This window comes from Primulina huaijiensis, chromosome 18, assembly GCF_012295235.1.
Source record: "Primulina huaijiensis isolate GDHJ02 chromosome 18, ASM1229523v2, whole genome shotgun sequence".
Taxonomy (NCBI): Eukaryota; Viridiplantae; Streptophyta; class Magnoliopsida; order Lamiales; family Gesneriaceae; genus Primulina; species Primulina huaijiensis.
The window spans coordinates 19,606,021-19,632,702 of record NC_133323.1 but is presented as its reverse complement, the minus strand read 5'-3'; the positions used below and the strand labels follow the sequence as shown (position 1 = coordinate 19,632,702).

General features: G+C 32.6%; 1 protein-coding gene across 1 annotated transcript; it reads left to right on the top strand.

The window, feature by feature from the left end:
* Positions 1-21,625: 21,625 nt before the first annotated feature.
* Positions 21,626-25,942, top strand: LOC140964859 (phosphatidylinositol 4-phosphate 5-kinase 1-like). The gene is made up of 8 exons (XM_073424823.1): positions 21,626-22,994; positions 23,122-23,286; positions 23,480-23,645; positions 23,833-23,943; positions 24,031-24,224; positions 24,312-24,442; positions 24,569-24,662; positions 25,255-25,942. The coding sequence occupies exons 1-8, from the start codon at positions 21,898-21,900 to the stop codon at positions 25,562-25,564; spliced, it is 2,268 nt and encodes a 755-aa protein (XP_073280924.1). The 5' UTR covers positions 21,626-21,897; the 3' UTR covers positions 25,565-25,942.
* The last annotated feature ends 740 nt before the right edge of the window (positions 25,943-26,682 follow it).

Sequence of the window (26,682 nt, the reverse complement as noted above, 5' to 3'; positions counted from 1 at the left end):
AGAAAACAAGGCTGGAAAACCATGGGAAACAATAGGAGAGGACCGTGGGTTGTGTTGGTTTGCACTTGGTTCTATGGCTCGGCTAGGGTGCATGGGGCGAAAGGGCTCGACCATGTCTTGATGATGGTTTGTATGGGATACGATTAGGTCCTAGGAAGGATCCACAGGGCTAGGACTCGCGCTTAGAGGCTGGAGAAGAGTCCTGGCGTGAAAGGACTCTTCCCATGCATGTTCAAGAGGGCCGAGAGTTTTCAGAGGACGGCTAGAGAAAGGGCTGGGCTAGATGGTCTGGGTGTTGGCTCATGGTGGTCCAAAGAGGGTCAAGGGGGTTCGGGCTCGTGGGTGGCTCGAGCATAGAGTCCCAGTCGAAGTGGGAGATGCATAGGCGCAAGGGAGTACGTGAAGGCTGCTGTCTTGTTTCAGGTGGCTCGCTGCTTGGGTTAAAGGGTCTGGGCTGGGCTTGGTTGGGTCTGGACATTGTTCAGGGTAGGTGAGGGTCCAAGGTGATCTCTGGTTAGGTGGCTAGAAGTGTCCTAAGCTAACTAGGAGTCTTGGCCGAGGGGAGCTCACGTGCAGGTTTCTGGGGTCCTGGTTGCAGGGCTTGTGCACGAGCTAGGGTTAGGTTCTAAGGGTCAGGGTTGGTCAGTAGGGTGTCTAGGTGGGTTGGCTCGGGTTTGGCTTGAGGTGGCTTGACCATGGCTCGAGTAAATTGGGAGATGGCTCGGGTTGTTCATATAAGGGTCATTATTTCGAATTTAATAAGAAAATTTAGAACCATGGGTCTACGGGTGTGGTTCATAGCTCACGAGGGTAGAGTAGGAAATAAAAAGGTTATGTTTAAAAATTGGGATCAAAATAATGAGTTTTGAATTTATCCAAAATTTAATCGCCTCTCGAATAGTTAATTAAAGAATTAATTGAAAAGCCTCTAATTAAGTGGAATAAAATTATGAAAAATTAGATTTAAGCTTAAATAATTATTTTGGATAATCTCATGTCATTAAAAGTAAGAAAAAAGATAAAATCGAGAAATTATACTTCTAGGGGCAAAACGGTAATTTTACACTTGAGAAAATACGTAAAAGCTTGGCAACGTTCCGAAGGATCATAAAGTATGTTAAATAATATTTTATGATTTAAAATGATGGTATTGAAGAAAATATGATATTTTATGAATTATGGTAAAGCTGTGTAATTTATACTGTTTAAAATGTTATTTTTGGAAAGCTATGGCATTTTATGCTTTTTATAGAAAATGAAAAATATTTTGAGAGATGTGAATTGATTGTGACAAAAGATATGATATATGTTATATGATTTGTGGGGATGTCGTGATGAGAAAAGGCCTCAGATGGAGCCCATTTATTGGAGAAGGCCCCGGAAAGAGCCCATTTATGGGAAAAGGCCCCAGAGGGAGCCCGTCTATGGGAGAAGGCCCCCGAGGGGGCTTTGGCGATCGTATTTCTACGGTGGAGCCTAGTGGCCACCCCCATGAGCATGTGGAGCTGAAGACTGATCAGTCGCCCAAAGGATAAAAGCTAATCACTTTCAAAGATCAAACTCCACTCAAAATGATAAAAGATCGAAAGCTTTACGATGAAAATGATTTTACAATATATGATTTCTGTTTAAAGCTTTTTAAATGATTTATTTATGCTTAAATGATTTTTAAATAATTTTATGCTCAAAAGCTATTTTAAATAAAATTATGATTTGTAAATGCTTGTGATTGTATATGTATTATTTGCTACTCATGTTTAGAACGTGTTGAGCCATTAGACTCACTAAGTTTGTATGATGCAGGATTTGAGGATATATGGGAGGTGCTGACTATTGAGTGGATCGAGTGCTGCAGTACACTTCCGAGGGAGCTTTATGTTTCCGCACTAGCTTGTTATATAAAAGATTTAAAAGATTTATTGTTAATGATTTTAGTAGAGATATTTTTATGCTTTAATTTTATGTTAGTTGATCTTTTTAAAAAGTCGACCTAGGATTTTTGGTTAGTCAATGATTTAGAGATTTATTTTACGCACTTGAGATTTCAAAAGTTGATTAATTATGATTTATGAAAATGTTAAGTTATTTTATTTAGTATTTTTGAGTTTATGATTTATTATTAGAAAAAAAATGTCGAGGTCGTTTCAATGAGCTACTTGAAAAGTACGAAAAACGGTTCACAATATCTAATGATAACTTCAACTGGTTGGCTGGATTGTTAACAAGAAATGGTTCGAAATGTAAGTGCTCACGAAAAGTAAAGACACATGATTTTATGGATGTTCGGAGACAAAACTCCTACATCACCCCTTCTTCCTCTTTAGGAAGGATTCCACTAAAAGACTTTGGCTTTACAAGTTTATTACAACAGCTCACTCCAATCAGGACTTATCACAATGCCTGTATTGGAACTCTTAGCGATCACTTTACACTTCTGGATTTTAAGAACCCTCTGTTCACCAAACAACACAATCAAAACCAAAAGATTACTGATAAAAGAAAACTATATGTTTTGAGTAGCACGAAGTTGATCCTTGAATGATCATATATCTTTCTGTTGAGTGTGTGCTTGATAAGCGATGAAGTATATGAACTTTTTAGTGCGCCTAAATCTCTGAGTTTGCAAGCTTTAGTAGAATAACAATCGCGTGGTTGAAGAGATTAAATTGATCGAAATCTTTTCTGCATTCTTCAACTCTTGTTATATAAGCTATCATCCCAACGGTCGTAAAAGATGTATAACGTAAACCTTTAGCGTTGGAATGATGTGTCACTATCAGCTGCAACTTCATTAAATGTTCTTCAACAAACATTTTTTATTCTCTTTGCTTGTGCAGCTTTGAATCCCGTTCTTTTGAAGAGTTGCTGCTGAGCATCTTTTTGTGATAACTGTTAGCTCCATCAGAGCTTATAGGATATTTAAGCAATCTTTCTATTTTGGGATATTGACATAAATGCATATATTTTTTCGAGACTGGTGCAGGACATGGTTGACTTGTAGCAGTGCAAAACCATTGAATGTTCTGAGCCGGTCAGAGAATGTCTTTCATTAAGTGAGCAATGAATGACTCTTAAATGAAGTGGTTTGAAGACTTTGAACAGCCGGTTGAAACTTCTTCAAGCTGTAGGCGTTTGAGCTTCAAGTGGTTTAGAAGTGTTCCTGTTATATAAAATAAATTGCAGATGTTTTCCTGAAACTGTTATAATAATAATTTCTTAACATAAATTGGTACGAACAGTGCCTAATTTTATCCCACATATACTTGATTTTACCCTTTTAAGACTTAATTTTGATTATTTTGGATGTAAAAAAATATAGTTTCAAATAATATTGAGTGAATTTTGATGATGTCATTTGTGAAGTTAAAATGCGATATTTAATTGATACAAAAAGTATCTAATTCGGATCTACAAATACTTGATTTTACTCCCTAAATACTCATATTCAATTATTTGGAGATGTCAAAATATAGTTTGAAGTTAATATTGAGTGTCATTGATGATGACATTCGTGAAATAAAAACGTGATACCTAAATTGATAAAAATAATACATAATTCAAGCCAACAAATGCTTTATTTTACCCTTTAAATACTCAAATTCGATTATTTGAAGTTACCAAAATATATAGTTTGAAGTTGATATTGAGTGGCCTTTGATGATGAGATTTGTGAATAAAAAATGTGGTACTTAAATTGATACTAATAGTACCTAATTCGATCCCATATATACTTGATTTTACCCTTTTAACGCTGAATTTTGATTATTTTGGAATATAAATAAATATAATTTCAAATAATATTGAGTGACTTTTGATGTGTTATTTGTGAAGTTAAAATGTGATACCTAAATTTGTACAAAGAGTATCTAATTCGAGTCTACTAATACTTTATTTTACTCCCTAAATACTAAAATTCAATTAATTTTTATGTCAAAATATATAGTTTGAAGGTAATATTGAGTAGCTTTTGATGATGATATTCGTGATAAAAATAATACCTAATTCGAGTCCATAAATACTTGATTTTACACTTTAAAAACTCAAATTTGATTATTTGATGATGTCAAAAAATATATTTTAAAGTTAATATTTTCTATAGTGTCATTAATGAAATAAAAATGTGATACCTAAATTGGTACAAGGAAAACCTACTATATAATCGAGAGATAGTCAGACTGAATGAGATTCCAGTTTCCATAGTGTCAGACAGAGACACACAATTTACTTCATCATTTTGGAAGAGTCTGCATGTAGCTATGGGGACCAAACTACTATTCAGCACAACATTTGATTATCAGACAGATGGTCAGTCTGAGAGAGTCATACAGATTCTAGAAGATCTGTTCCGAGCATGCGTGATCGATTTTTAAGGGAGTTGGGAACCGAAGATACCTCTAGTGGAATTCACCTATAACAATCAGTCGTCTATAGGAACGGCTCCATACGAGGCACTCTATAGGAAGAAGTGTAGATCACATATCCATTGGGACGAGGTAGGAGAGAGAGCTACGATAGGCCCCGAGGTAGTGCAGCATACCGCAGATTTAGTCGCCAAAATCTGTGATAGGATGAAGACTGCTCAGAGTCGACGAAAAAGCTACGTTGACAGAAAAAGACGAGATCTTGAGTTTGTAGTCGGAGACCACGTATTTGTGAAAATAGCACCTATGAAGGGTGTTATGAGATTTGGCAAGAAAGGCAAACTCAGTCCGAGATTCATCGGACCATTCGAGATACTCGACAGATTGGGAGCATTAACATATCAAGTGGCTTTGCCACCTAATCCTGCTGGAGTTATAAACGTCTTCCATATATCGATGCTCAACAAGTATATGTCGAATCCTTCACATGTACTAAATTTTGAGCCACTGCAGTTTATACCAAACCTGTCTTATGAGGAGAAGCCTACTTAAATTTTGGGCAGAAAGGATAGAAGATTGCAGAACATGGTAATCAAAATTGTCAAAATCAAGTGGCTTAACCACTCGGAGGAAGAAGTCACTTGGGAGGAGGAAGAAGCCGCTTGGGAGACAGAGACTGAAATAAAAAGACGCTACCCAGGACTTTTCGGTGAGTCATAATTACGAGGTCTAGGGGTAATATGGTCATTTTACGTCCCTTGTAGTTCTAAAGGTTTGGCAGTGTCCCGAAGAATTATAATACATGCTAAATCATATTTTAAAATGTTTATAATGAAAACTGATATTTTTATGATATATGCAAATGTTGTACGATTTTTCTTGAAAAATGTTATTTTACAACTTTTGGAAGAAAACCATATTTTATAAATGAAAAGAAAGTGAAAAATATTTTGAAAAATATGAATTGACTGTGCCACAGAGGATAAAATGGGGATATCATGAGAGAAAGGCCGCGAAAGGAGTCCGTTTACGGGAGAAGGCCCCAAAGGGAGTCCAACGATCGTATTTCCATATTTGGCCACTACCAAGTGACAAGAGTTGCTGACGCTTCGCCCCCCGGTACTTGGTGTATATTGACTTATCAATCGACCAGATGATGAATGATAAAGGATAAAAGATAGTCACTTTCACGGATCAAACTTTACCAAAAATGATATATGATGAAGAAATGATTTATGATGTTATATGCTAAAATGATTTACGCTGAGGAAGCTGAATGATATTACGTATTTAAATACGTTTACGAATTTTTACGCCAGCTTAATTTATTAAAAGATTTATTTTACAGTAGCATGTGTCTGTATATGTATTATTTGCTACGTATGGTTAGAACGTTCTGAGTAATTAGACTCACTAGGTTTGAATGATTGAAGGTGACGATGATTTTGAGGGAGGTGCTGATGCTTGAGTGGATCAGGTCAGGCAGTACATTCCCGATGGACTTTTATTTTCCGCACTCCTAGATTTATAGTTAAAGATTTTAAAGTAAAAATTGAGGATTATTTATTTAAAGATTTTATGCTTTATTTTGTAGTTTAGTCGTTGAATTATTTTAAAATTGACGAACGATTTTGTGGTTGACGATTTATGGATTTTTATGGAATTGAGGTTTTTAAATATTAGTTTTTATGTTGAATGGTTTTGAAGTTAGAGGAAAATGTTTAGTAAAAATATTTTCTCTTGTATTTATTTAAATTTTAAAGTTAAAAGTAAGAGATATTGCCTTCAATTTTGACGTTAATTAATAAAGTTCGGAATACAATCCTATATTTCACTTTGTCTATTATTAAAGTAATCGAATCTTGTACTTAATTGAAATTTTTATACTCATAATACGTATTTATGTAACATCAAATATTACACAGAATAGAGCATCTGATTTTATTCCGAGAAATAAGAATTACTTAAACAAAAATATTTTTAAAAAAATACAAAATGATTCAATGATTTTGATGCATACCTAATCTCCATATAATAGCGTAGGATTTGTTAGAGTTAGTGTCCAGCGAGCCAATTTTTGGATTGAGCTTTATTGACTCTTTTGTAATAATAATATTTATTTTAATAATATTTTACTATTTTAACCAGTTATGACATTTACTTCATATATATATTCATGCAAATTGCACATATAAACTACTTGAATATACTATAAGTATCATAAGGTCCACAAGTCATGTAGATCATGAAATTCATTAAGAAGTGTACTATATATTCTAAATTCGTTCATAGTCAATTCAGCAGCCTAAAATAATGATAAATGTCGCTCGAGCTTGAGATTAACATCTATTATGTTAACGTCACGTTTCATCTGTATAGACATGGAGATATACAATCATGCAGATGAGTGATTATATGATAATTGCACTAAACAAATCATCCCTCAAACATGGAGGCTCTACATACTAGCACTTTACTTTGATTCATTTACCGATTCCATGAGTATCACCAAGTGGTGAGATTGAGTGTAGTTCCGACATATGTAGGAGCCGATGCATTTATTAGAGATTCATCGCTCACCTATGAGTATGAATATATTACATGATCTTATGAGTTAATAGCTCAAAATTCTCTAGCCAGAGTAATAAATGTGCATTTTGGAAAGATTTTTCTTTAGTCGCAGATACGACGTTTGTGTGATTATGTAACACCTTAAAAATTTGAAGTGTTCAGACAAAATTTAATTAAAAAACTTGAATAAAAATAATAATTTAATTATATGAAATGAATTTTATTATTCTATAAGTAAAATTAAAATAACTTTATATGGAACNAACATTTAGTTTAATTTAATTTAATTAAAATAATATAAAATAAAAGATATAGTAAATAAACAATTTTGAATAAATTGAACCTTAGATATGTGTCAAAAATTAAGCTTGACATATGTTGAGAAATAGACTTAGGTATGTCTCATCAATTTGAGTCAACACTTAGTTATGTGTAGTGACTCGTCATAATTTTCCTATAAATAGATCTCATGTGATGCATGAAATTAGTGACTTTGGAGAAAAAGGCAGACATGAATTAGAGTAGGAAAGTAGTGAAAAATAGAGAGAAAAATATCAAACCTTATCCAAAAATATCCAAATGTTTACACTACAATATTCTTCATCCCAAAAACCAATGTATATAGGTGATGTAACAAAATCATCAACCGATTTTTTCCGGAAAAAATTAAGATCCGTGAAAAACAATTCTAAAAATATTCCAGAAAAATAATTCTAAGGTAGCTATATCTAGCTTGATATAATCCTTCTTCTGAAAAGATTTTTACTCTGATTTTAAAATAAAATTTGTTCAATATTTTTTTAGTTCACAAATATGTTAGCTGATCAATTCCACTGTCAACGAAAGTGTTGTTTTTGATCGTCCGAATTGAACTTAACAATCACTCTAGTTTTTCAAAATCTTCTATAATTGTTTCCGAATTTCAAAAAAGTGCTAAACATAAAAGTTGTAGATTGCCCAAAAATATATTTTCCTGAAAAATTTCATTCACTTGTGGCCATCAAAGTGGCCAGAAAAATTTCATTCACTTGTGGCCATCAAAGTGGCCACAAGCGCCGACACATCGACGATTGAGATTCACTCACCGGCCCGATTCTGCCTTTTCCGATTTCCGATCATTTCTGCCCTATATTCAGTCCTTCCAGTAAAGTATGGTAATTTTTTGACATGTACTTTAATTGCTATGAATTTGTTAGAACATTTATATTACCCTAAGTTTTGGTAATTGAAAAAATAACAACATTGAGCTGACAAAAGCATTAGAAGATCAAGATGTTTTGGCAAGATTGTCTAAACTCCAACTACAAGATATCATCAGTCAACATCACCGACAGTACACATGTTCAAACCGTTGAAGATCCAATTGCACTGCCACCTGTCAGAAAAGTGATATTTCATATAGGATATTGAAGCCAAGTTGTTCAAACATTTGTCCTATGTAGAATGATTTCACAGTATCCTATCAACTCCTGAATGATAGAAAGTTATATGTTTCAGACATGGTGTGTCAGCTTTATGAAACGCAAGAGTTTAAAGTCGTAAAAACACAAGCAACATTAAATGAACATTTAATGATATGTACGACCAGTGGCGGAGCCACATGCTTGTACACCCAGGTTTTAGCCCGGGAGGCCCAATTTTTTTAAAAAAAAATTATATGTAAATTTTATATGATTTTGGAATAATATGATATTCGCCCGGGTAGATCAATTTAAATTATTAAAAGATTTTAGAGTTTAAAATTCTAGCCTGGGCAGAGCCATATTTCTGATTCCGCCACTGTGTACGACGAATGAAAACGACATGACATTCTGTCGGATGTTAGTACAGATGATCATTGAAAAGCAAATACAGTAGTTGATGAGAGCCAAAGACAATTGAAAGAAGTTGGATCATCCTCTAGATCAAGGCAGGATAAGTACAGTGGTATGCTTCGACAGCATGCTTTTCTTTTTTCTTTTTAATATTTTGGCTTGCAAGGTTAGATAATCCACCTTGACGTGATTGGTTCACGTTTATGCTGCACTGTTTGGATTTGGAATTGAAGTCATCAAGCTAATTGTTGCATTCAAGTTTGCCACTGGCCTGTTTGAATGCTAGCTGTTTTAGGAAGGAAGATGATTTTCTTGATTTTATGACCCAAATGCAATTGTTTCATTTTCCACATTATATTGCATAATAGTAATTATATTTTGTTTTGATTCGTAAAAAATGTTTAGTTTTTAAGCTATCTTAGCTCTTATGGCAAAAGCACTAACTATTTTTCAGCAAGTGCATCAGATGCTGAATGCTTATTTAAAACTTTGGGCAGTGTTATCCTAATGATATGGTCTCAAATTCGTTGAGGAATAATGGAAAGCAAAAACTAGGGACTGACGAGAAATGGGATGGGGAAGGTTTCCTTTTAATTTTATCATGTAATGTGGTGAATAATCCTTTTAATTTAAATATGAAATGATTGGTAAAAGTTGCCTGGTCGAGTTCAGAAGTCTTGACTGGTGGCAGAGTAATTAGTATGTTGAAATTAGTAATAACTCCTAGTCTATTGATAGCCTGAAATTTTTAATTTTGCTCTTTTTGAAGTGTTTTTTTTCCATTTCTCATTCATGTCCATGACCAAAACAGAGTGCTGATTCTGTTTTATTTGGATCACGTAAGTCACCATCCTATGATGGTACAGGCTGGAGGTTTTACGGCGATAGTAATCTGAAAAGCAAATTTTGGGGGTCGCTCCATTCAGCTTGATCCTGTTGGAATTTTTACTTTGGAATTTGATGATGGGGAAGTCTTCCAGTGGAACAAGATATTATTGTTTGCAAAATATTTTATTGCTCATTTTTTAAAGTTCCTTCAATCATATAGGGCTTGTAATTACAAGTAACGACATCTATTTACAACCTCATATTGGGCAAACTATGTTGTGATCATTATAGTACAATGCGGATACACGGTGATACTCACTGAAAATTTAGGATTTGATTCCAGCAGGTGAGACTTGTCCAGACACAGGTTTTGAATTTGCTCTAAGCCTGAAATCACGAAGAAGACTATTGGAAAAGGGTCGGGAGGGTGTCCCGGCGTAGCTTTTTCGATGCTCAAGTCAGAAACTGATGATATAAAGAGAGAGCAGCTAAGGGTGCTGCTGAAAAACAATATAGTGAATTCTGAATTAGACACTCAAACTTGATATTTATAGAAGAATACATGGACCTACCTTCCACTTAGGCTAGAGATGGACTAGCCCGAGCTAATATCAAATTTATCTAAAATTATACAAAAAATTTACGTATAAATTTTTTTTAACGGATTTTGACCAGCCCCGGTACAAGAGGCTGTACCTCCGCCCCTGATTGTATACATGGCACCATTATGCACGATAATTTCATTCCAAACATATGGGAAGAATAGAAAATCCGATTATTACTGCCTTTTTTTTGCAAATCTTGGAGAAATGAATATGATGAAATAGCCAGAGAACAATTTTTATTTTTGTTTCCATTATAACAGGGAAGGTGGATGAAATGTAATTAATTTTCCATGTGATGAGTAATGCGTGCAATCTTTTCTGTTTCTCATCTTTTGCCTTCTCTCATTGTGAGGAAGGGCTGATGGATTTTGTGGGTCGTATTTTACTCGAACAACTTGACTATTGCAGGTGCAGGGAATAGTCCAAGAAAAGAGAGGAAAGACAGTGGCAACCCTATTTGGAAAATGGGATGAAAGTTTGCTTTATGTGAATGGAGATTGCACGTCCAAGGGAAGAGCCCATGAATCTCTTACAGAAGCCCACTTGCTGTGGAAACTTAGCAAGACTCGAAAGTTTCCTACACGCTATAACTTGACCCGATTTGCCATCACACTGAATGAGCTAACACAAGGGCTAAAGGTTAATTTTTTGACAAATCGCATGGTGGTTTGCGTGTGTTTCTTGCATCTTCTTTGGAGTCAAAGTTTAGAAGTCGGTCTATTCATTGTTAGATATCATGTTATTTTTTTAATTTTGTAATAAAATTTCAATAAATATTAAAACAATATTTTTGGTCCAGTATTAAGTATTTTAAGATAAGACAAAAACTTGTATGAGACGGTCTCACAGGTCGTATTTGTGAGACGGATCTCTTATTTGTGTCATCTATGAAAAAGTATTTCTTTTACATGCTAAGAGTATTACTTTTTATTGTGAATATCGGTAGGGTTGACCCGTCTCATAGATAAAGATTTGTGAGACCGTCTCACAAGATACCTACTCTTAAGATAAAAGATAGACATCACTATTTGAAAAACCCTAAATAAATTTGATTAAAAACGACCGGTGGATAGAAGAAAAAAAAATTCAGTACAATATTTTATGGGTTACTATTACTATATCTTTAATTATTTGGTGTAATAATTGTTTCTGTTAGAACAGTGATCGAAACGAGACGCTGGAGCCGATGAACTAATCACATGATGTTGTAATTGATGGAGATGCCATTGTCTTATTCATGCATTTATGCCAACTCAAAGTCACATGCAATTGTGGGTCGCAAACAACTCCTTCCCACAAACCATACAGCCTCTGTTTCCATCTTTGCTTTGTGAAATAGACAAATCCTAGTGCTTGGGCGGTCTAGTTTAATAAATAGAAATAATATTAATGGTGGGAGACAACTTATACTATTTTGCAATGAAAATATATTTGAATTTTTTAAAATATGAATGTTAGCAATGATATTGGGTGCATGCAAGGAAAAATAAATAATTTATTCTCTAATATTTTTTTTAATCTGGAATTTCGAAATAATTTGACATTGTCACATCTAATAATATTGTACTTGAATCAATATTATTATAATTTGATGGTATACATGATTAAATTTTATTCATACTTATCATACGGCGTGTGTTTAGTTATAACAAAAAAAAAAGACTAAGTCTCTTATGAGAGTCGGACTGGCTCCGCCTGGAAGGTAGCTCGGGTGACTTGTTTTTTTCGATATTTTTTATATATAAAATAATGAATTCGTGAGACCGTTTATGAATAAATATATACTATTTTCTATTTTCTCCTCAAAAAAATTATTTATTTGGGTCTATATGAAAAGGTTGTTAGTGGGTGAGGTTGCTTCCCAAGGAAAAAGGTTATTTAATTTTGACACGTGGCAGGTTTTTGTTGGGCGGGTTTGAATGAACAACCGAAAGTAATCGACAGATGGCGCCGCCGTCTCCCTTGGTGGCCCACCCACTCTCCACCCCAGTCCTCACCTCTAAAAGCTACTGTTTGTCTGTGTGTNCATTATTTAATTCTCAAATTTTCTTTCATGAAGAAAATACATTAAATTTTCAAATCAGGTGTAATTTATTTGCATGTAAATCGGTTTTGGAAATATTGGGTGAAATATTCAAAGTATAGAACAATTATTTGGATTATCAATTAATGAATGAATTATATAAATCCGCATAAAATTTGTGTTGAATGCATGCATAGGACGTAATTCGATGATCTATATTATATAGGATATGTTCTATCGACAGACCTAACGTATTTTATAAGTTTCATAAATACTTGGTTTTATGATCATATTGGCTTTTTATTTATTGAATATTATTAGTGTGGTTCTAGCGTCGACGTAGTCCAAGTGATCAAGAAACGAAAACTTAGTTGGTTGCTTAAATGAGATCGAGATCGAGATAAAAAAAAAAGACGCATATTGGATGAGCAGGGAGAGAACATAGTAGAAAAGCATTGGCAATCCTATAAAACTCTAGAGGGTGTTCGGATAGAATAGATGTAGAAAATAAGTGTGAATTCTTAGATGTAACTTAATCCTATATATTTTGCATATCAATTAATCATTCCAAGAGTTAATTTTTTTTATTTTTCATATTCGTGCTAATTCTTTTGTATCTCTAGTATTATATATAAAAAAATCTGTCAATTAGAGCACATCATCTTTTGTTTTTCAAATTTCTCTTACGACAACATTTTTCCTCAAAATTGTCACAACCTATTTTTAATATTACCCCTCTCAAATTGTACTAGACCTCCACTAATTTCTATCAATTATTATTAAATTAAACATAAAATTTATCATTTAAATTTTCAAGTATAAATAAATGAATAATAATCTATACAGTGTAAGTTTCTTTAACAAGAATTCAAATTTATGGAGGAAAAAATATTTGTGAATTTTATATGAATAAACAAGAAAATTTTCAAATATAATTTATTTTAGGAGGAGATGGATAATATAATTATTGAAACTTCTCCTATTTAGTATCACATGATTAGATGATTAAATATACAAAGGTGTAATATTTTAAAAACATATGATTAATTAAAGATATTTTTGTTAGAGTAGACGTTCAGTTAGCCAACTTTGACTTGAAATTTAATGACTTTTATGTAAAAACAATCTTTATTTTAATAATATTTTACAATATTATTCAGTTGTGACATTTACTTTATCTGTATATTCATGCAAGCTATATAGATAAACTCCTTGAATATATTACAAGTACCATGAGGCCCACGAGTCTAGTGGAAAATGAAATTCATTAGGAAGTGTACTGTAAATTCTAAAAATGTTCCTAGTCAATTCAGCCGCCTAAAACAAGGATAAAAGTCGTTCGAGTTTGAGAGTAACAATGTGATGAAAATGACACATTTCATTGGTAAGAAAATGGAGATGTCCATTCATATAGATGTGTGATCATTTGATGAGGAATTGAACAACCATTCTCGGACTGGCCAAGTGGTTATCACTTATCGAGTGGAATATTCAGTAGTTATGTTTGTACACCATTAGTCATTTGATCAGGGATAACATGGAGGCTCTGTGTACTGGATGGTGCATGCACTTTGATCCGTTCACCGACTCCTTTGAGAGTCATCAGGTGGTGATGTTGGCTGTAGTTTTGAAATTTGTAGAATCCAATGCATTATAGTCGGAGATTTACCACCTGATGAGTTAATAGTGCAAGGAGTCTCTGACAGAGCAAGACATGAGCTTTAAGGAAAGGTGTTTCTTTAGTTGCATATACGATGTCACTATTGTTATTTAAAGATACATCACATCGTTATCGAATTTATTTGCAACTATTGATATGCAAAAAGTTACAGATTCGATCGGGATATATGAGTTGAACTAACCGTACGGTACGATGACCATAACTTAAGAGTCTTGCAAGCACTATTAATGATATATAGGGACTTATATATAGGACGATATTATAGAGTTTAAAATTAATTAATTGATTGATTATTAATTAATTACGTAATTAAATAATTATTATTTAATTATATATATATTATATACTATTAGTTATATTTTCAAGAGTAAAAAATACCATAAAAGTCTTTTTTCATAATTTTTGTCTGCCAAAAATTTGAGAATACAAAGAAAATTCTCCCTCTTCCCACACTTGAAAAAATCGGCCATCCTCTTTGAGAAAAGGCACGACCGAGCACATCCACAAGCCACCGTTCGACGTCGCCTTGCCGCCATCACAATGTAGTAGTTCTGCTGCCTTCTCGAAGCAAATTTCTCCTAATTTACTGGCGCAATCTAGGAGATGAACAAAGTTCCCGATCGTGGATATGAGTAGAAGATTGAAGAAAGCTCGTAGGGATTTACGAGAAGAGCTATTACCGCGTAAACATACGGATAGTTGGAGTCGACATTAAATACGCAAATGTAAATAAAACCTAAACACTCTATGAATGATTTTATATCATACGATGCCCAAAAACATTTTGAAGATCAAAACAAAAATTTTAAAATTTTCGCTGCTTCTTGGGTGTAAGAAAACAGTACATCAACAATGATATGATCGATTGCAGGATAATCGTTGAATTACAATAGGTTGGTTCTTGAAATGTTGAATACTGATGGATTAAATCGAATTTGGTTTTCAAATCAAGCGGAAGATACTTAAAATAATCATTCGTAGAAACCGATTAAACATTTTATAAAGCATTTGAAAGTTGAATGAGTAAAAATATTTTAGTTACACCAAAAGCATTTTATCAAACACTTTGTAAGCCATATTTTGAGTATTTGAAGAACACATAAAATACTTCAACAATACATATTAAAACAGTAACAAAAATTAAATGCAATAAATAAATAGACACAAATTTGTTTATTGATGTTCGGAGATTAACAAGCTCTACGTCATCCTTTCTTCCTCTTGGGAAGGATCCACTAGAAGACATTTATTTATACAACTCTTTGTACAAATCCATTTCAACTTAGGACTTATCTCTTTCATAATTGAAACTCCTAGCACACTCTCGATTTTAAGCTGCAACCGTACAATCCACATAATGTTTAACGTCTCTTACGTCAAGACTACAAACACAAACTTTAATGTCTTCGTGTGAAGATTCAATGAACTAAACATTGAAGTTCAATTATCATGTATATGTGTGAGTGGTTGTGTGTGAGGATTTAATTCTTTTACAGTATATTTATCTCCTAAATGTATCCTCACACATTGATCTTACTCTCATAACTTCTTCATGTAGGTTGCCCATGCTTTGAATCCCCTTATAAATCTTGTATTTGATCTTCAAGATGTTGTATTTATAGACTTCAATAAAGATATATACGTTAGATATAAGAATATGACCGCTTGTAAAGTTTTTGTACTGTTTCTGATATTGAAACGATCATTTCTGCCTTGCTGGCCACTTTTCCCAAGCTTAACTAATTTTGACGGTTTTTTTAGTTGGGCTCTTCAGGTAGACTGATAATTCAGTTTGGCTCGTCTATTAGACTGATCATTCACTTTTGCTATTTTACTAGACTAGTCATTTTGCTCGTCTGCTAAACTGGGCCAAACTGATGAGGTATGCTGAAATCAGCCTTGCTAATTTCAGCCTGCGTAGACCTTGTATCTTCATTGTCCATCTTACACTTCGACTTGGACTTGTGAATATGATTTGTAGATCACCGTCTTAACTTTATAACTCATACTGAATCATTTCATTTGGATAACCGAGCTGATCAGGCTGACCAAAATATCGCAACTGTTTATACCCAAACGATTGCTATTTTCGTGCAATCAGTTTGGTCTTATAATTATCAGTTTGCCTAGATAACATTCGACTTAGCCAAACTGATGTACAATAAATCTTGTCCCAAATTGAGTTTTCTATTCAATGGTTTTGATGGTTTGTCATTTGCATTACCGAGCTCCAGAATATCATCACACTGAAACTCACCAAATTTTCAGTTAGGCTAAATTCGAGTTCCAGCTTCCAACTTGATCTAGCAACTACATATTTGAGTAAATATGTTAGAAACACAATAACAAATTTTGTTATCATAAAAATCAAGATTGCTTATATATCTCAACCCAACAAACAAAATTTTTTTTAATCATGTATTAACATGTCAATTTGAAGTTCTAAAAATTGATTCCTTAATATATATTTGTTGGATTGGACACATGGCCTATGCTCGTAATGCATGATTATATTATTGTGTTATTATATTTCAAAGAATTTAATTGTATTTTAAACATTATTTATATTCTTATAAATAATGGGAATATTTAATTATATTTTTGTGGTGCAATACATCACTTTAGGATTAATTTCCAATAAGATTAAAAAATAAGTTAATCACACCGCAAAATCAATCTCTACCACAAGTTATTTTATTATCATTTAATAAAAAAATATATTTTATTATACGTGGAGCATGTCAAAGTCGTCCTTACCACAAGTTAATTTTTTTATTCTTTTTAATTTGATAACTTTTTTAAAAAATAAATAAATGTCATAAAGCCACCCCTTGAGACCTTAAATGCATAATCCAGAATAAAATCTGTTCTTAAATTTCCTTAATTGGTTGCATAAGTAAGATATTAATACATAATATCTTTATATAAAAAAGTAATATATATTTATTATGAAATTTTATAGATTTTTATATTAAAATTAATTTTAGAGAGTTAAAATAATTAAGTCATATATTAATTAATGTATGCTGTCATGATTTTAATGAGAGATTTCCTTAAATAAACAAACTAAATACAATATATTATATTTTAATAAAAAAATACAATATGTATTATATAAAACAGTTTGCACGAAGATTATATATACATAAAAAATAAATAAATTGAGAAAGATGGGAAAATAAGGGATAATTTTTATATCACATTTTATTTTATTTTTTTCGAACAAATAAATAATTATTTTAATATACTTCATAAATTTTATGTATCTTACAGATAAGTATAATGACTAACTTCGTCATATTTAATATTATAATAAAATAACATAATATTATTATAGCCATTTAAATAAGTGGCCCTAATATTAATTATTAAGGTGGTCAATTGTAATTAATGAACAGAGAAGGTGGTCGTTTTCGAATTATAATAATCTGTCGATGAATGGACTACTCTCGGAGATGATTAATGGCTCCGATATCTTCGAAACTGGATGGACACAATTAATGAGATGAAATTGAAGAGGATACTCGATTCGAGTTATAATTTATTTAAATTTAAATTTAAATTTTTAATCGTTTTTTGGAAATAATTACGACCAGACGAACACATAAAAATCTTCTGGATAAATGGATACATATTTTACTTGAATCATCGAGATGGATGATATTACATTTGTATCTATTATTATATGGAGATTCAATTTGAAAGGAATATAATATGTTCCTTCGCTATATTTTCTTTTTCGATAAATATTGTGGATGTATTTGATCGTAAAGTTTTGTCTTTCTGGATTATTTAGATACTTGATAAACCTTATATATGATAGATTTATTTAAAATAGCGTATTTTCCAACGAAATTCTTGTTTCCATATATTGTATGATTCTTTTTAAGGGATAAACTCCAAGGAAAATGTAACATATAAATAATCAAAGATAGCTGTTGTAGAACCGCATGAGAGCAATCACGAGAATTTAAGATTTACATCGAAGAAATCAAGTGCTCAAATCAAAACATATTGAAGTGTTGTCGTTGAGTTTTGAACACATTCATGCACAACATTTAATCACTGTGTTGACAAAAAGTATTGTTTATCAAAGAAGATTTTCGGCTTCACAAACACTGCATCCTTAATTTTGGTTATTTAATTTGATAAGTGTTTTGGACGCACTTTGCTCACTACTTTGTTAAGAGAGTTTATCTTTTCTTTATTAGCTAGTATATTTATTGAATCTTTTGTCTTGAGAAACTACACAAGTGTGTTCAGTTACGCATAATTATTTGTTCTTACTTTTTTTACGTAAAGTTTTGTGCGTTAAAATATTTCGCTGCATGTTGTGTTAGGTGTTATAACAAACAATACACAACACTTAACTCGGAAACACATATTCATTTTATTACACAATACTTTTATATCATACAATCACCCTTCACAATCGATTGTCGTATGATTTGAAATATTTTAATTTCCTAAGTACTTGTTGTCTGGACAGATCTTCGCCTAGTCCCTTTTGGTTATTCAATAATATCCGATTCTCCTTCTAATATAAACACCTTAGGGTGATCATTCGCAATAAATAATGAAACATTATTTGGTTTAGATTGTCGTATGATGCCATTTCAGCCACCGCTGTTATTAATAAACTATGCATATATGCATGCATGTGGCCTAACAAATAATGCATACAGGTTTAGAGCATGGGTCAACCTATACATACATATCCATGTATAATAATATCATGGTTTAATTGTCTTAATGCAACACTGTAGTAATTTCTTTTCCTTTTGAATTTTCAATATATGATATATCCACCTTTTTTCTTGACTTTTAGAGCTTTAATTTCACCCATAGTATAAAAATCTCGATATTTATGAATCCGTATATTAGGCTACACATGAGAGCCACTGACTGAATTGACTAGATAACTTATTATACATGCTTATCCAGTGTGCGTCGAAGATTAGCTGATGTGAGTTCCATTGTCATAAAAAAATGTTATTATACGCTACAAAGATATTTATGCATCATCTCATTATATTTGATCCTTTGAAATATCCTAGCATGACATTATATATATTTACTATATGTTATCATTAATTATTATATGATTGTATTATTATATTTGGATTCATGCTTGTATTTTATTCTCGGTAGCTAGGTTTTTGGTGTGTGTAGATAACATGAGCCAGAAATGGAAGAGGGTCGACGTTAAGTTAGCCGCCTTACTGCCTTACTAGCTAAGTTTACCATTTTATTTGTTAATGTCATGTAGTTATTAAATAATTCACCTTTTGTTTTGCATATTGAGTAGGTTTTTTGTGAGACGATGTCACAGATCTTTATTCGTGAGACGAGTCAACAATGCTCATATTTACAATAACAAGTAATATTTTTGCATAAAAAATAATAATTTTTCATGAGTGACCTAAATAGAATATATGTCTTATAAAATTGACACATTAGACTGTCTCATAAAAGTTTTTGTGTTGCATACTTAATTATGATAAATTTACCATTATTGTAATCCTTTTCTCACTTAGGTATGATATGATACCAATATGTCTAGTGCCACATAATTACTAATATAAAGCAATGACTCAAACTTGAAGGAGAAAAAACTCAAATTACCCCAAAAAAATGAAATATAAATTACTATAACTCAATTTTGATATTATAATAGATCGAAATCGTTGAGAGGTAAACATAAAGATAAATGATGCTAAAACCAATTTTCACGATAATTATTTACTGTTCAATCTCGTGTAAAAACCTATTTGATTTTATGTTATGTTTTGAATCATGATTAAAGATATATTACAATGTTTTAGTAGAAAGTGTGATCATTGTTATACATTTGAAAGATATTCTTGAAATCATATTTAGATCTTATGTGAAAATGGGTTTATTTGATTTCAAATGTTTATAAATTACTTCTCTCTTGAAGATCAGTTGTACGAAATTTAGACTTTCGAGAGATCATAAAAAAGAAATCAAATCAAGATAAAACAAATTCGACCCGTCGACATTTGTTCACAGCTGGTCATTTCTTCCATTAGTATTTCTTTTAAAAAAAATAATACAACTTGAAATCCGAACTATAAATTTCATTTCATGATGTATACATATTTTTATGTTATAAACCTTAAAGTGTTAGTATAAGACAAAATCTATAAGAATATAATAACTTCAACGTTATCAAAATATTAGTGCCTTAATGACCAATTAAGTCCCCAAAATGTGAATGATTTAGGGATAATCTTTTTATTTACATGCTTTACCAACTTTAAGAACTCTTAGGTTANAAAATTTAAGCCTCTAACTCAAATTCCAACAATAGGGTTGTGTAATTATGGAACTCTAATAGGGAAATCCACTAGGTTAAGGGGCCCACATTTGATCACTAGCTTTACATCCACTTTATTATATATAAATTCATGACACAACCACCATTTTCAAATTTTAATAATTTTATTTACCTTTGCATTTATCAATAACTAAGACTAATAATTAATTTTCTATAAAATAATACAATATATTAGGAAAACCATGAACAAATAATGTTAGAATGAGGCAAAAACTTGTGTGAGACGGTTTTACGGGTCGTATTTTGTTAGACGGATCTCTTATTTGGGTCATCTATGAAAAAATATTACTTTTTATGTTAAGAGTATTACTTTTATTGTGAATATCGTTAGGGTTGACCCGTCTCACAGATAAAGATTCGTGAGACCGTCTCACAAGAGACTTACTCGAATTATTGTCTAGTTTAAAAGATTCGAGTTATATTGTTATTAATAATTATAACTTTTGATAATCGAAACGCTCAATCGTACTATTACTATCAGTAACAAGATCAAATATTCGATAATCATAAATTGCAAGCAATACATTCATATGTAAAAAGACTAGAGATGCATCTCAAACTCATAAGAGTTATATAGTAGCTTGTTTTTAAATATTTTAAAATTAATTTATAACGAAGTTTTATTTAAACTATATATTATTTAATTGATTTAATTTTTATATAACATCGATAAATTATAGATTAATAATTTAAATTTTTAAATATAAAAAACATATGATATATTATATTTGTTGATGAATTTTTTTTAGATAAGATATTGATTGAGATGGATTTTGTATTCCGTGCAGTTAACACATTATTATTTTTGTATAATATCTACAATAAAACAGAGTTTTAGGTTGAATATAATATTTATAAATATGATGATAATAAGAAAAAATATAGACAAGATTTTTTTTTCTTCAGCTATTGTAGAAGTTTGAGTGAAATAAATATGTATGATAAATTTTTTTGATCATGTTATATTTTCTAAAAAAATAAAACTTTTGGGTGAGAATTTCAAAGTTGTTAAAATTATTTTAAAAAAAAATTATATCGTAGTTATAGGAATTATTTATTAAAATAATAAAAAGATTTGTTGAATAGATTAGGTAATTTACTTTTTTTTTATAGAATCAAGATTAATTGAGTTTTATTTCTCTCATTTAATTATGATAGATTAATTGTAGTTTTATTATTGTTATTATGAATTATAAACATTATTCTAAAATTATAGATAAAATCAAGGAGAATTATTGCCAATTGTCTAAATTAGGGTAAAATAATCTCCCAAATTTGACTTGAAAAAGCGTGGTGGCAATTTTGTAATTAAAAACAAGAAAAACGGTATTTTCTACTCAAAGGCTAAATTCCCCCATAAAATCTCAAACCCTGTCATTACATGCAGCGATTGCCTTTTCTCCTCGCTCGAATTTACTCCAAATTCCTCTGCCCAAAGAACTCTGTTTCACGCATTTATTCGCACGCTCCCCCTCAATTTTCCTCATTTTGTGTTCAATTTCTTGTGTTCTATTCGAATTTACAGAGAAAATTTGATTGAAATTGACCGGGGAAAGCTACCGAAGTAGTATTTTTTCCCGTCGCGGTTGAGAATTCCCATCTGATTACACTTTACCAGCAGATAAAAAAAAACCTGTTTTTTTTGAACGAAAAATGCCTGAGCCATTGTTATTCGCGAACCCAGCAGCATCACTAGGAGAAAGTGAGAAGATGAAGCCATTTCAAGAAGGTGGCGAGGTGAAATTAATCGATGGTGCAACAACATCTACTCCAAGATCAGTTCTTATCATTCCAAAAAGCAAATCCCCGGCAGCTTGCCGCAGAGTGACACCCGCTTCGATTTCAGTGGAAGATGGGACTTTGGAAAAGCATCTACGCAGCGGAGACCTTTATATTGGATCCTTTTCTAACGGTACTCCTCACGGGTTGGGTAAATATTTGTGGAAAAATGGGTGTATGTATGAAGGGGGGTGGAAAAAGGGGAAAGCGAGTGGTAAGGGGAAATTTTCTTGGCCTTCGGGAGCTACGTTTGAAGGAGAATTCAAGTCAGGTCGGATGAAGGGTACGGGCACTTTTATCGGGTCGGATGGGGATACGTATAAAGGTTCGTGGGCAGCTGATAGGAAACACGGATACGGAGTGAAACATTATGTTAATGGGGATCATTATGAGGGTCAGTGGAGAAGAAATTTGCAAGATGGACAAGGGAGGTATGTGTGGAGGAATGGGAATGAGTATATTGGAGAGTGGAAAAATGGAAATATTCATGGAAAGGGTGTTTGGGTTTGGAATAATGGGAATATATATGGTAAAAAAGGGTCTAGTGATCAATTCTTGAACGGTATTTTTCCACCTTCTTTTGATGGGAAGAAGGGATGTGAAGATGGTTTGAAGGGATATTTTGATCATAAGTTGGCGGTGCCATTGATGGCGGTTGGAGATGAGACTGTGAATGCAGGGGTAATTGGCGGGGGAGGGAAGATGCTCGAAAGTGGGGTGGTGAAATTGCCTGTTCCCCGGATTTGCATTTGGAGATCGAATGCGGAAGCTGGGGATATAACTTGTGAGAGTCTGGACAATACGCAGGCGTCAAACTTGAATCGTGGAGGATTCGTGATGGATCAAAATGGGATTAATCAGTTTGGGAAGAATTCTCGTGTTTCAAAAGGAGAAGTGAAGAAGCCCGGGCAGAAGATAGCTAAAGGTCATAAGAATTATGATCTGATGCTTAATCTTCAATTGGGTATTAGGTAAGAAAGAAATCAAATGCTTGTCGCAGTGAATTTGTTGATTGGATATTTACATATCATGATTTCATTGAAAGTTTGTGTTGTCACACTCTTTAGTTTACTTTTTTAGAGATTGTTGTTTTCTTAGGCACTCTGTGGGGAGACAAAACTCTGTATTGAGTTATCTTAAAGCCAGTGATTTTGATCCGAAGGAGAAGTTTTGGACTCGGTTTCCTACTGAAGGTTCGAAAACTACACCACCCCATCAATCTGTGGAGTTCCGATGGAAGGATTATTGTCCTGCAGTGTTCAGGTAATTGATTCTTCGATTCTATCTTTTAAAATGTATTGAATATAGTTTTAGAATAGTAATTAAATCTTGATTGGTAATTGATATGCATGCATAAATATGTAGTTTGTAAAACTGTGGAAGCTTTCTGAGAATTTAGATGTGATTTTCTCGAGATTTGGAGTCTTAGATGGTGAATGCTTTCTTGGGTTATCAGGGATTTAAGGAAGCATTTCCAAGTCAATCTGGCCGATTATATGTTATCTGTTTGTGGAAACGATGCTCTTAGGGAGCTTTCATCCCCTGGAAAGAGTGGAAGTTTCTTTTATTTAACAGAGGATAATAGGTTTATTATAAAAACAGTGAAAAAGGCAGAAGCCAAGGTTAGTACCCTACCTATATTATGTCTCAATTTTTATATCAAATGGTGCGATCTTTGCTCTATGCAATTTTAGCATAAGCTGGACAATGAAAATGTAAAATTGATGCCTCTGTTTAAATATCTTGTTCAACAGTCATGGATATATATGTTATTTTCTGGACTAAAAGTTGGTTATCTTTTTTCCTTAGGTGCTTATCAAGATGCTTCCAAGTTATTACAAACATGTATGTCAATTTGAAAATTCTCTCATCACTAAGTTTTTCGGCATTCATTGCGTGAAACCAGTTGGTGGTGTCAAGGTATGTTCTGAGTTACGATGTTCTGTTCTCCTGTTTTCATTTTGTCAGAGTCAAATAGCTAATTGAATTCGTATTTATTCAAACCAGACGAGATTCATTGTGATGGGAAATTTATTCCACTCCGAGTATCGAATCCATAAAAGATTTGATTTGAAAGGCTCATCCCATGGCCGCACCACGAATAAGCACGAGGGAGAGATTGATGAAACCTCGACACTTAAGGATCTTGATTTAAATTTTGTTTTTAGGCTGCAAACCAATTGGTACCAAGAACTAATGAAGTAAGTTTCAGAGTAGTTCTTGTTACCTCCCTGTTATTGTGTTGTATTGTGCTGGCATTTTAGTAATTGTCTAATCGATATCGACAGACAAATAAATCGTGATTGTGAATTCTTGGAGGCAGAGAGGATTATGGATTACAGCCTGTTAGTAGGTATTCATTTTCGCGATGATAATACAGGAGATGAAATCGGTCTGTCGCCGTTTCTGTTGCGTACAGGTAATTTTATCAGATTGTTACTTTCATTACAAAACTAAAACTCGAAAAACCAACTCGAAGTGATAAAAAGATTAAAAAATTGTGATGGGACTTGAAGATACTCATAAAACATTGTTGAATCTGCAGGAGAGAATGCTTCATATCAAAATGAAAAGTCAATGCGCAGCTATCATTTCCTTGAAGCTGAACTACAAGGCAGGGACCAGATTTTTGCTGGCAGGTATTTGTGCTATCCATGCTTTTTCCTCTTTGTTCCCTCTTTTTTTTTGTAAATGAAAGAATGTCTTAAATTGAATTTGGTATCTTAAGATTTTGATACATGGTAGAAATGATTTACTGTTGAGCAGATTTGGTTGCATATTTATACCAATATAATTTCACTGGTATATAAGAAGGTGATCATTGTGTTCTAAGTCAAAAAAGATTAAGAGTTTCAGTCGTATGGCACTCTGCAGTTAATGTAGGCCTTTATGACCAATTTAGATGAATCTTGTGTTCTGTTGCATTCTCTTTTCACCATATCAAATTTCAATATCTTGGTTGTGTTTGAAGTTCATATGGAGTTCTTCACGGCTTTGTCTATGCTCCAACTGGAATAATTCTCCCCAAAACTCTTGGATGATATGGGACCCCATCATTTTATAGGACTTCACACCATGTGTTGGGGATCCAAAGACTAAGTTTTGATAACGTTATATAGGGAGAATTGCTCGAGGTAGAGCATAGACAAAGTTGTTCTTCACACGGTGTTATGCTTGTTTTATTTGGGTATAAAAATTTCTGAATTTGGAGTTGCGTTTGTTCTTGATCAGGAAACCACTGACCAGACTGGGCGCCAACATGCCTGCACGAGCAGAGCGAGTGGCTCGAAGGAGTAATGTTGATCACTACACTCCCGGTGGATTTCGCCACTCGACACCTCGGTGCAGCAGTGAAACCTACACAGTAGTCCTGTACTTTGGTATCATCGACATTCTACAAGACTACGATATCAGCAAGAAACTCGAACATGCATACAAATCATTACATGTTGACCCTGCTTCAATCTCAGCTGTTGATCCCAAACTGTATTCGAAAAGATTCAAAGATTTCATAGGAAGAATATTTGTGGAGGATGGATGACAAGAGATACACACCATCAAGATACTTGAAAAGGAAGATTCAAAGATTCTTCGTTGAATCTTAAGTCGCATCCACTGATCATACAAGCACAACGCCAATTCGATGCCATTCCTCTGCGGAGGGGATCAGGGTCGATCTATAAATCTGAACCAAGTGGTTTATGCCTTTTGGTTCTGGGGGTTGTTAGTAAGTGTTAGTGTAAAAACAAGGAATGCTAAGATTAAATTGTCACAAGTAGGAAATACAGTATATATAGCAATTGTTTCCTCCAGAAATATTTACATATTCAAATTATGGGAGAGGGGAACTTGAATTAAGTTGTACAGCTTACATTACATTTTCTAGAGAAAAAGAAATTTATGAAATATTTATTTATTATTTATTTTGGTGGACATTGTTCCAAATGTAGGTGTTAGAAGATAAATTTTCAAATATTATGATAAAATCAACGAAAATAAATTCATTGTACCAAAAGAAAAGCACACATTATTGCAAAAAAGAAAAAAAGAAAAAAAAGGAAAGAAAATTACACATTACGATCTTGACAATTTGGCAAAATAATATGGCAAAAACTTGTGTGAGACGGTCTCACGGATCGTATTTTGTGAGACAAATCTCTTATTTGGGTTATCCATGAAAAAATATTACTTTTTATGCTAAGAGTATTACTTTTTATTTTGAATATCGGTAGGGTTGACCCGTCTCACAGATAAAAATTCGTGAGACCGTCTCACAAGAGACTTACTCAAATAATATTGATTTCAATATTATGTCTTTCAATATACTTATAATTTTTAAATCAACATTTTATCGCGCTAAAATTATTTTTATCATTGAACCGCATCATAAGTCATAACCTTTTGCAATGCCATTGAAAATGAAAATTTAACATCATTAAAACAATTAATCACATATAATATGATATTATTAATCCCGTAAATTTTATTGAACATGTCATATGTATTAAATCGCATTCAAAAAATAAAAATAAAAATTATACCTTTATTTTTCAAACATAAATTTCTTACACTCGCACATTAAATAAAATATGGTTTTTTATAGTTACTTTTTTATTTTTGATGATTGCATAGAACAGGAAGGGTGGGTGCTGGAGAATG